Genomic DNA, 10,769 nt, shown 5'->3' with positions numbered 1-10,769 from the left:
TAACACCAGTTTCTATATTTTCAACAAAATTCAGGGAGGGTTTTGATTATCGTTGATTATCATAAATTCGAAACAATTATTACAATAATATAGTTTATTTGATTTAAAAAAAACTGTAATGGTTACCATAATGAGTGGCCCTGGCATCATAGCCACCCCCTCCAGAGCCGTCTGATCCTGGGGATGGAGGGTGGGTGGCCTGGGGGGCCTGGGGCCTACCTGCTGGGGGGTCCGTGAGGGCCTGGCTGGTCAGGGCGCTGGGGGGCTCCTGGAGGGTGTAGGTGGCTGTGGTGGAGGGGGTGGTGGGACTGGTGTTGTTGCTGGTCATATAGGGGGAGGTGTAGGGAGAACTGTTGTAATACTGGGCGTACTGGCCCTGGCCGAACGCTGGGTAGCTCGGGTAGTCCTGGAGGGGGAGAGGGGATAGAGAGAGGAGGATGGAGAAAGGGAAGAATAGAAAGATTGAGAGGGTGGAGAGAGAGAGCAAGAGTGAGAGAGAGAGAGAGAGAGAGAGAGAGAGAGAGAGAGAGAGAGAGAGAGAAAGAGAGAGAGAGAGAGAGAGAGAGAGTGAGTGAGTGAGTGAGTGAGTGAGTGAGTGAGTGAGTGAGTGAGTGAGTGAGGGATGGAGAGAGAGAGATGGAGAGAGAGAGAGAGCAAGAGTGCGAGGGAGAGAGAGAGAGAGAGAGAGAGAGAGAGAGAGAGAGAGTGTGAGGGATGGAGAGAGAGAGAGAGATGGATGGAGAGAGAGAGATGGAGAGAGAGAGAGAGCAAGAGAGAGAGAGAGCAAGAGAGAGAGTGAGAGGGATGGAGAGAGGGAGAGAGAGAGACCGGAAAGGTAGACAGAGAGAAAGAAAGAGAAAGAGATGAAAGGTAGAACAAGTGGAGAGGTACAGAGGAGAGAGTGAGAGACGGTGAGTAACGTGAGATATGCCCCCTTGCTACTTTACAGTGCAGATTCCAAAACATAAATGCAAACACATGTCTCTTGTGTCCTACATCTGAACAGCGATCTGTCTTGGTATTTTTGGGAGGCGTCCTATTGCCTACATAGTGCACCAGAGCATTATGGGGGGCACTGGTCAAAAGTAGTGTACTAATGTAAACAGTGTACAGGGTGCCATTTGGGATGCCCATCCTCTGCCATAACCCATAGAAGCAGGGGATAATCCCTGCGTACACCACTTCAGACATGATCGATTCCTGGATGATTCTTGTGACGTGGATGAAGTGTAAATGGTCTGTATCGTACATGTTCCCTTTTGTAGTGAACTACTAGCCTATGGGTTCTGGTCAAAAGTAGTGCACTACATAGGGAATAGGGTTCCATAGGGTTCTGGTCTAAAGTAGTGCACTACATAGGGAATAGGGTTCCATAGGGTCCTGGTCAAAAGTAGTGCACTACATAGGGAATAGGGTTCCATAGGGTTCTGGTCTAAAGTAGTGCACTACATAGGGAATAGGGTTCCATAGGGTCCTGGTCAAAAGTAGTGCACTACATTCCATAGGGTCCTGGTCAATAGGGTTCCATAGGGTTCTGGCCAAAAGTAGTGCACTACATAGGGAATAGGGTTCCATAGGGTTCTGGTCAAAAGTAGTGCACTACATAGGGAATAGGGTTCCATAGGGTTCTGGTCAAAAGTAGTGCACTACATAGGGAATAGGGTTCCATAGGGTTCTGGTCAAAAGTAGTGCACTACATAGGGAATAGGGTTCCATAGGGTCCTGGTCTAAAGTAGTGCACTACATAGGGAATAGGGTTCCATAGGGTTCTGGTCTAAAGTAGTGCACTATATAGGGAATAGTGTTCCATAGGGTTCTGGTCTAAAGTAGTGCACTACATAGGGAATAGGGTTCCATAGGGTTCTGGTCAAAAGTAGTGCACTACATAGAGAATAGGGTTCCATAGGGTCCTGGTCAAAAGTAGCGCACTACATAGGGAATAGGGTTCCATAGGGTTCTGGTCAAAAGTAGTGCACTACATAGAGAATAGGGTTCCATAGGGTCCTGGTCAAAAGTAGCGCACTACATAGGGAACAGGTCGCCATTTGGGACGCATCCCGAGGTTCCCAGGATTTTAGCAAGAGTATAAACCAATGACAGTAAACATGCCCACCATGGTATTAGGAAGCTAGAGTACAGTAGAGCATGTTGGTACCTGCTGTGTACTGTTGAAGCCGGTTGAGTTCGTGAGGGAGTTGCTTCCTGCGTACAATCCTGACGTGGTTGTGAACGTGCCACCTGGAGAGGACAGGGGAAACACACGGTTATCACTAAGGAGTTATAGATACCACCTAGAGAGGACAGGGGAAACACACGGTTATCACTAAGGAGTTGTAGATATCACCTATAAACTCAATGACAGCGTATGCTATATGATAGTGTTATCACTAAGGAGTTGTACATATCACCTATAAACTCAATGACAGCGTATGCTATATGATAGTGTATGGTATATGATAGTGTATGGTATATGATAGTGTATGCTATATGATAGTGTATGGTATATGATAGTGTATGCTATATGATAGTGTATGGTATATGATAGTGTATGGTATATGATAGTGTATGCTATATGATAGTGTATGGTATAGGATAGTGTATGATATGTGATAGTGTATGATATATGATAGTGTATGATACATGATAATGTATGATATATGATAATGTATGAATAAGTGTATGATACATGATAATGTATGATCTAGGATAGTGTATGATATGTGATAGTGTATGATACATGATAATGTATGATACATGATAGTGTATGATATGGTAATGTATATGATTGTGTATGATGTATTATAGTGTATGATGTATGATAATGTATGTATATGAAAGTGCAAGATGTGCGATAGTGTATAAAATACGATAATGTATGATAGTGTATGATGTATGATATGATATAGTGTGATATATTATAGTGATTGATATATGATAGTGATTGATGTATGATAGTGTATGATATATGATAGTGTATGGTATATGATATAGTGTGTGATATGATAGTGTATGATATGATATAGTGTGTGATATAGTGTATGATATATGATAGTGTATGATATATGATATAGTGTATGATATATGATAGTGTATGGTATATGATAGTGTACCCCCCCCAAATATCCAGGCCCAATAGAACACGGAAGAGCAATAATATTAGTTAATTAAGGCACATTGTAACACTTTGAGCAAGAGAACAAAACCAAGAGAGAACAAAATATGTTGGTGGAACAATGATGTCAGGTAGCCAACAGTGAGGGCCTAGGCGAAAGAGAGAGAGAGAGAGAGAGAGAGAGAGAGAGAGAGAGACAGAGAGAGAGAGAGAGAGAGAGAGAGAGAGAGAGAGACAGAGAGAGAGAGAGAGAGAGAGAGAGAGAGAGAGAGAGAGAGACAGAGAGAGAGAGAGAGCAAGAGAGCAAACTTTAAGGAAAGCTTTGACTATGTATACTGTATTATTGACTGTATGTTTGTTTTACTCCATGTGTAACTCTGTGTCGTTGTATGTGTCGAACTGCTTTGCTTTATCTTGGCCAGGTCACAATTGTAAATGAGAACTTGTTCTCAACTTGCCTACCTGGTTAAATAAAGGTGAAATAAATAAATAAATAAATGTACAGACTCAGTGAGCATAGCCTTGCTATTGAGAAAGGCCGCCGTAGGCAGACATGGCTCTCAAGAGAAGACAGGCTATGTCCACACTGCCGACAAAATGAGGTGGTAACTGAGCTGCACTTCCTAACCTCCTGCCCAATGTATGACCATATTAAAGACATATATTTCCCTCAGATTACACAGACCAACAAGAATTCGAAAAACAAAACCGATTTTGATAAAGTCCCATTTCTATTGGGTGAAATACAGTGTGACATCACAGCAGCATGATCTGTGAGCTGTTCCCACAAGAAAAGGTCAACTAGGGAAGAACAAACACCATTGTAAATACAACCCATATTTATGACTATTTAATTTACCTTTTGTGCTTTAACTATTTGCACATCATTACAACACTGTATATGGACGTCATATGACATTTAAAATGTCTTTATTCTTTTACAACTACTGTGAGTGTAATATTTACAGTTTACTTTTTATTTCGCTTTTGTTTATTATCTATTTCACTTGCTTTGGCTTTGTAAACATCATATGTTTCCCTTGACAATAAAGCCCTTAAATTGTAATTGAAATTGAGAGAGAGAAGGAGGGAGGGAGGAGGGAGGAAGAGGCTCAAAACCAAACAGTAGCCTTATCTTCGTCCTCTTCCTTCCTTATCACTGATTGGATCTGGCTTGATGAATGACAGGGGGGGGACGTCTCAGGCCCTCACAATTGGCTGAACACTGAGCCTGTTGTGTTAGGCCAACTGAAGGGTGGAGGAGTGGGGGAGGGAGAGGGGGGGCTACAGAAAGTAAGGGAGGGAGAGAGGGGGGGCTACAGAAAGTAAGGGAGGGAGAGAGAGGGGGGGCTACAGAAAGTAAGGGAGGGAGGGGGACTACAGAAAGTAAGGGAGGGAGAGAGGGGTGGGCTACAAAAAGTAAGGGAGGGAGAGAGAGGGGGCTACAGAAAGTAAGGGAGGGAGAGAGGGGGCTACAGAAAGTAAGGGAGGGAGAGAGGGGGGCTACAGAAAGTAAGGGAGGGAGAGAGAGGGGGATAGCAGAAAGTAAGGGAGGGAGGGAGAGGGGGCTACAGAAAGTAAGGGAGGGAGAGAGGGGGGCTACAGAAAGTAAGGGAGGGAGAGAGGGGGCTGCAGAAAGTAAGGGAGGGAGAGAGAGGGGGCTACAGAAAGGAAGGGAGGGAGAGAGAGGGGGCTACAGAAAGTAAGGGAGGGAGAGAGGGGGGGCTACAGAAAGTAAGGGAGGGAGAGAGAGGGGGCTACAGAAAGTAAGGGAGGGAGAGAGAGGGGGCTACAGAAAGTAAGGGAGGGAGAGAGGGGGGCTACAGAAAGTAAGGGAGGGAGAGAGAGGGGGCTACGGAAAGTAAGGGAGGGAGAGAGAGGGGGGCTACGGAAAGTAAGGGAGGGAGAGAGAGGGGGGGGCTACAGAAAAGTAAGGGAGGGAGAGAGGAAGGAAAAGAGATGACACACATTTCCCTCAGATTACACAGAACCACAAAGAATTTGAAAACAAACCCAATTTTGATAAACTCCCATATCTACTGGGTGAAATTCCACAGTGTGCCATCACAGCAGCAAGATTTGTGACCTGTTGCCACAAGAAAAGGGCAACCAGTGAAGAACAAACACCATTGTAAATACAACCCATATTTATGCTTATTTATTTTCCCTTTTGTACTTTAACTATTTGTACATAATATGACATTTGAAATGTCATAATTATTTTGGAACTTCTGTGAGTGTAATGTTAACGGTTAATTTGTAATTAACCGTTAACCGTTAAAATTGTTTATTTCATTTTTGTTTATTATATAGTTAACTTGCTTTGGCAATGTAAACATGTGTTTCCCATGGCATTAAAATCCTCTTAAACTGAAAATTGAAAAGGGTGTCTGACATCCTGCTAATGAATATGTAGAATATGTCTTCTCTTCGCTGCTTTGAAAGAACCACCTCTAGGGCTAATTCAGTCTTTCAAAGAAGAGCTGATAGGATCTAATGGCTTAATAATATACACGACATGAGTTATAGGGCTTTCTGTCTTCCTGCCCTGGGAGAGAGGGATGAAGAGAAGAGAGGACAGGAGACGAGGCCACGGGGCATGCTGTCTTCCTGCCCTGGGAGAGAGGGATGAAGAGAAGAGAGGACAGGAGACGAGGCCACAGGGCATGCTGTTTTCCTGCCCTGGGAGAGAGGGATGAAGAGAAGAGAGGACAGGAGACGAGGCCACAGGGCATGACTCCTCTCCACACTCTCCCTCCACCTGTCCTCTCATGTCAAAGAAGACAACAGGAAGAGTAGCAGCGAGATCAGGAGATCAGAGAATTACGTCCCAATGGGCACCCTATTCCCTACACAGTGCACTACTTTTGACCGGAGTCCTGGTCAATAGTTTACTAAATAGGGAATAGGGTGCAATTTGGGACCAGAAGCAGCAGAGATACAGTTGAAGTCAGAAGTTTACATACACCTTAGCCAAATACATTTAAACTCAGTTTTAAACAATTCCTGACAATAAATTCAGTGTAAAAATTCCCTGTCTTAGATCAGTTAGGATCACCACTTTATTTTAAGAATGTGAAATGTCAGAGTAATAGTAGAGAGGATGATTTATTTCAGCTTTTATTTCTTTCATCACATTCCCAGTTGGTCAGAAGTTTACACACACTCAATTAGTACTTGGTAGCATTGCCTTAAAATGGTTTGTGTGGTCCCATGGTGTTGAACCTTGCGTACTATTGTTTGTACAGATGAATGTGGTACCTTCAGGCATTTGGAAATTGCTCCACAGGTACACCTCCAATTGACTCAAATGATGTCAATTAGCCTATCAGAAGCTTCTAAAGCAGTGGTTCTTAACCTTGTTGGAGGTACTGAACCCCACCAGTTTCAAATGCGCATTCAGCGAACCCTTCTTAATTGGAAAAATAAAATATGTTTTTTTCAAATTCAAAACATAGGTATACATTTTAGTGGTGCACAAAATGAACCATGCGTCAACATCACTGTGTTCAAAGAACAAAATCATCAAATCATGATTTTCACACAAAAACAAAAACATAATAATGAATATTTACTGCAAATCAGTGTGACTTCTGCTGTTGCCTTTCAGAGACCAGTTCAGAAATGCGCGGCTTCACCTTGGCAAGTGCCACTCTCATGTCATTTTCTTACTTTTCTTCATTTTTATGTCCAGCATCCTCGAAAAGGATTGCTCTCAAAGATATGTTGTAAGAAACGGTATGAAAATCTCCAGAGCTTTCTTAGCAATAACAGGGTACGTTACCATTTGTTGACACCAAAACGTTGAAAGCTTTGTTGTTCTGAAGAGTTGCTGTTGAACCTGGCTCTGCTGAATTTCAATGATATCATCGAGGTATTCATCATTGACATCTGTTGTCTCAACACTAAACGTGAACGGCTGTCTCACCCATGCTGGATATGACTCTCTTGTAGGGAAGTATCCGTCGAGAGACTTTGCAAGCTCATCTAAGTGCGTGGCAATTGCTTGCTTCAGTTCCGCGGGTACAGAAATGTCTCAGATTCCAGATACATCTTCGATCTTACTTACACAGTCGTCCAGCAGGGGAAAGTTTGCGAAGTTATCGTTCTCTGTTCGTCGTTTCCATAACGGTCGCTTTTTTTGAAAAGCCTTCAGGTTTTCCTCCTCTTCGATGATGTTGACTCCACCGCCCTGCATCTTTTGATTGAGATGATTGAGAGCTGCGAAGATATCAGCCATGTACTCTAAAATGAGAATGAACTGCATTCTGCAATCTGCATGACAATGTTGGTGCTCTTGCAAAAACAGGGCTAATTCCACACGCACGGCAAAAACACGACGCAGCACCTGTCCCCCGGGATAACCACCGAACGTTAGAATGGTACAGAAGTACCTCGAATTCAGAGCCCATTTCTTTACACAGCTCACTGAAGATGCGGCGCCTCAGAGCACTAGTTTGCACATAGTTCACGCATTCCACTACAATTTTTAATACTTCTGCTAGTTTTGGAGGCAAGGTTTGTGTTGCCAACGCATGCCTGTGCAGAATACAATGCGTAACAATGATGTGTGGTGCATCGGCTTTCACTAGCGCACCAAAACCAGACTTTCTTCCCAGCATGACTGGAGCTCCGTCCGAACAAACTGGAGAAACCATATCCCACAAAAGATTGTTGTCTTTGAAGAAGTCATCCACAAGTTTCTTCACATCGGCTGCCTTAGTTGTTGTTGTAAGAGGCTTACAAAATAAAAAATCTTCCTTTATCACGTCGTCTTTCACATAGCGCACGAATACAGCAAGCTGGCTTAGATTGGAAACGTCTGTGGTCTCGTCGAGTTGAAGGCTGAATTTTGCCGGGCTTGAAATCAGATCTGCAACTACTTGAGCCAAGATGTCTTTGCTCATGACCTCTATTCTGTCGCTGATGGTGTCATTTGAAAGAGGAATTTGGCATAACTTAAACTCTTTCTAAAGACTGTTGACATCTAGTGGAAGCCCTAGGAACTGCAATCTGGGAGGTCTTCCTTTTATATTCCCATTGACAGCCATAGTAATCAAGAGTGAGCTGAATTGTTTTATTTTCTGGATGGATTCTCCTCTGGGTTTCACCTGCCATATCAGTTCTGTTATACTCACAGACATTATTTTAACAGTTTTGGAAACATTAGAGTGTTTTCTATCCAATACGACTCATATGCATATCCTAGCTTCTGGGCCTGAGTAACAGGCAGTTTACTTTGGGCACCTCATTCATCCAAACTTCTGAATACTGCCCCCTAGCCCGAAGAAGTTAATGCGTTTGAGCTAATCAGTTGTGTTGTGACAAGGCAGTGGTGATATACAGAAGTTAGCCCTTGCCTCATGGCAAGAACAGCTCAAATAAGCAAAGAGAAACGACAGTCCATTATTACTTTAAGACATGAAGGTCAGTCAATAAGGAACATTTCAAGAACTTTGAAAGTTTCTTAAAGTGCAGTCGCAAAAACCATCAAGCACTGTGATGAAACTGGCTCTCATGAGGATCACCACAGGAAAGGAAGACCCAGAGTTACCTCTGCTGCAGAGGATAAGTTCATTAGAGTTAACTGCACCTCAGATTGCTGCCCAAATAAATGCTTCACAGAGTTCAAGTAACGGACACATCTCAACATCAACTGTTCAGAGGAGACTGTGTGAATCAGGCCTTCATGGTCGAACTGCTGGAAAGAAACCACTACTAAAGGATACCAATAAGGAGAAGAGACTTACTTGGGCCAAAAAACACGAGCAATGGACCTTAGACCGGTGGAAATCTGTCCTTTGGTCTGATGAGTCCAAATGAGAGATTTTTGGTTCCAACCGCCGTGTCTTTGTGAGACGCAGAGCAGGTGAGCGGATGATTTTCGAAGCATGGAGGAGGAGGGTGTGATGGTGTGGGGGTGCTTTGCTGGTGACACTGTCAGTGATTCATTTAGATTTCAAGGCACACTTAACCAGCATGTCTACCACAGCATTCTGCAGTGATACACCATCCCATCTGGTTTCCGCTTAGTGGGACTATCATTTGTTTTTCAACAGGACAATGACCCAACACACCTCCAGGCTGTGTAAGGGCTATTTTACCAAGAAGGAGAGTGATGGAGTGCTGCCGTCAGATGACCTGGCCTCCACAATCCACAATCAATGACGTCAACCCAATGGAGATGGTTTGGGATGAGTTGGACCGCAGAGGGAAGGAAAAGCAGCCAACAAGTGCTCAGCATATGTGGGAACTCCTTCAAGACTCTTGGAAAAGCAATCCAGGTGAAGTTGAGAGTAGAGAGAATGCAGAGAGTGTGCAAAGCTGTTGTCAAGGGGTAGCTACTTTGAAGAATCTCAAATATAACATATATTTTATTTCTTTCACACAGTTTTGGTTGCTACATGATTCCATGTGTGTTATTTCCTCGTTCTGATGTCTTCACTATTATTCTACAATGTAGAAAAGAGTAAAAAATAAAGAAAGATCCTTGAATGAGTAGGTGTGTCCAAACTTTTGACTGGTACTGTATATACACTGAGTGGACAAAACATTAAGGACACCCTCCTAATATTGAGTTGCAACCCACCTTTTGCCCTCAGAACAGCCTAAATTCTCAACTCTACAAGGTGTCGAAAGTGTTCCACAGGGATTCTGGCCCATGTTGACCCCAATGATTCCCACCATTTTTGATAGACACGGGAAACTGTTGAGCGTGAAAAACCCAGATGCGTTGAAGTTCTTGTCACAAACCGGTAATGCTGGCACCTACTACCATTCCCCCTACTTGCCTCACTAGAGAGGGCCCAGGCTGGGGGATTGGTAGGGCGGGTTGTGGGGGGTGCCTGCTGAACCCCTGCTTGCCTCACTAGAGAGGGCCCAGGCTGGGGGGCTGGGGGGGTGCCTGCGGTTCCCCGGGGGGCATGTTTTCACTCCCTCCCCCGGTCCTGCTCCAGTTAGCTCACTCACTCAAGACCAGACACCATCCCTCCTTATTTCCCTCCCTCCCCCTCTCTCTCCTGCCTTCTGGACACTACAATTTAAGTCCATTTGCTCTGGTTGATCAGTCCCCTAGCCAAGGGCCATGTCTATCATCAGTGCACAATATTTGTGGCAGAAGTTCATATGCCCCACTTGGGAATAGCCTATCAAGTCCAGATGGGCTTCCTTTAAATGAGAGTGGAATGGACTGCAGACTTGCAGCTCACTGGATAATAGCTAACACACACACACACACACACACACACACACACACACACACACACACACACACACACACACACACACACACACACACACACACACACACACACACACACACACAGTGGGACAGAAAGACAGAACGCATGGACACAATTATTCACCTAATTAACATCTGTTGTGTGTGTGTGTGTGTGTGTGTGTGTGTGTGTGTGTGTGTGTGTGTGTGTGTGTGTGTGTGTGTGTGTCCCATGTGGCATCCAGTCCCCTTACATAGTGCACTACTTTAGACAAGAGCCCTTGTGGGTAGCTCTATAAGTAGTGCACTACTTTAGACAAGAGCCCTGTGGGTAGCTCTATAAGTAGTGCACTACTTTAGACAAGAGCCCTGTGGGTAGCTCTATAAGTAGTGCACTACTTTGTGGGACAAGAGCCCTGTGGGTAGCTCTATAAGTAG

The 10,769-nt window shown here is 44.1% G+C and overlaps 1 protein-coding gene across 4 annotated transcripts in view; it reads right to left on the bottom strand.

Moving 5' to 3' along the window:
* LOC115127598 (eyes absent homolog 1) overlaps positions 1–10,769 on the bottom strand; it is a 160,716-nt gene that overhangs the window by 80,792 nt on the left and 69,155 nt on the right. For 2 of the 4 annotated variants that reach the window (XM_065006874.1, XM_065006875.1), the window contains 2 exons: positions 2,156–2,238; positions 127–406 (listed from right to left, as the gene is read on the bottom strand). In XM_065006874.1, the coding sequence (XP_064862946.1) occupies positions 127–406; positions 2,156–2,238 (363 nt within the window). The remainder of the gene's footprint in view (positions 1–126; positions 407–2,155; positions 2,239–10,769) is intronic. The other 2 variants (XM_065006876.1, XM_065006877.1) reach the window with 1 other exon arrangement.

This window comes from Oncorhynchus nerka, linkage group LG22 (genome assembly GCF_034236695.1).
Source record: "Oncorhynchus nerka isolate Pitt River linkage group LG22, Oner_Uvic_2.0, whole genome shotgun sequence".
Taxonomy (NCBI): domain Eukaryota; kingdom Metazoa; phylum Chordata; class Actinopteri; order Salmoniformes; family Salmonidae; genus Oncorhynchus; species Oncorhynchus nerka.
The sequence above is the reverse complement of the archived record's forward strand: the minus strand, read 5'-3'. Positions and strand labels throughout refer to the sequence as shown.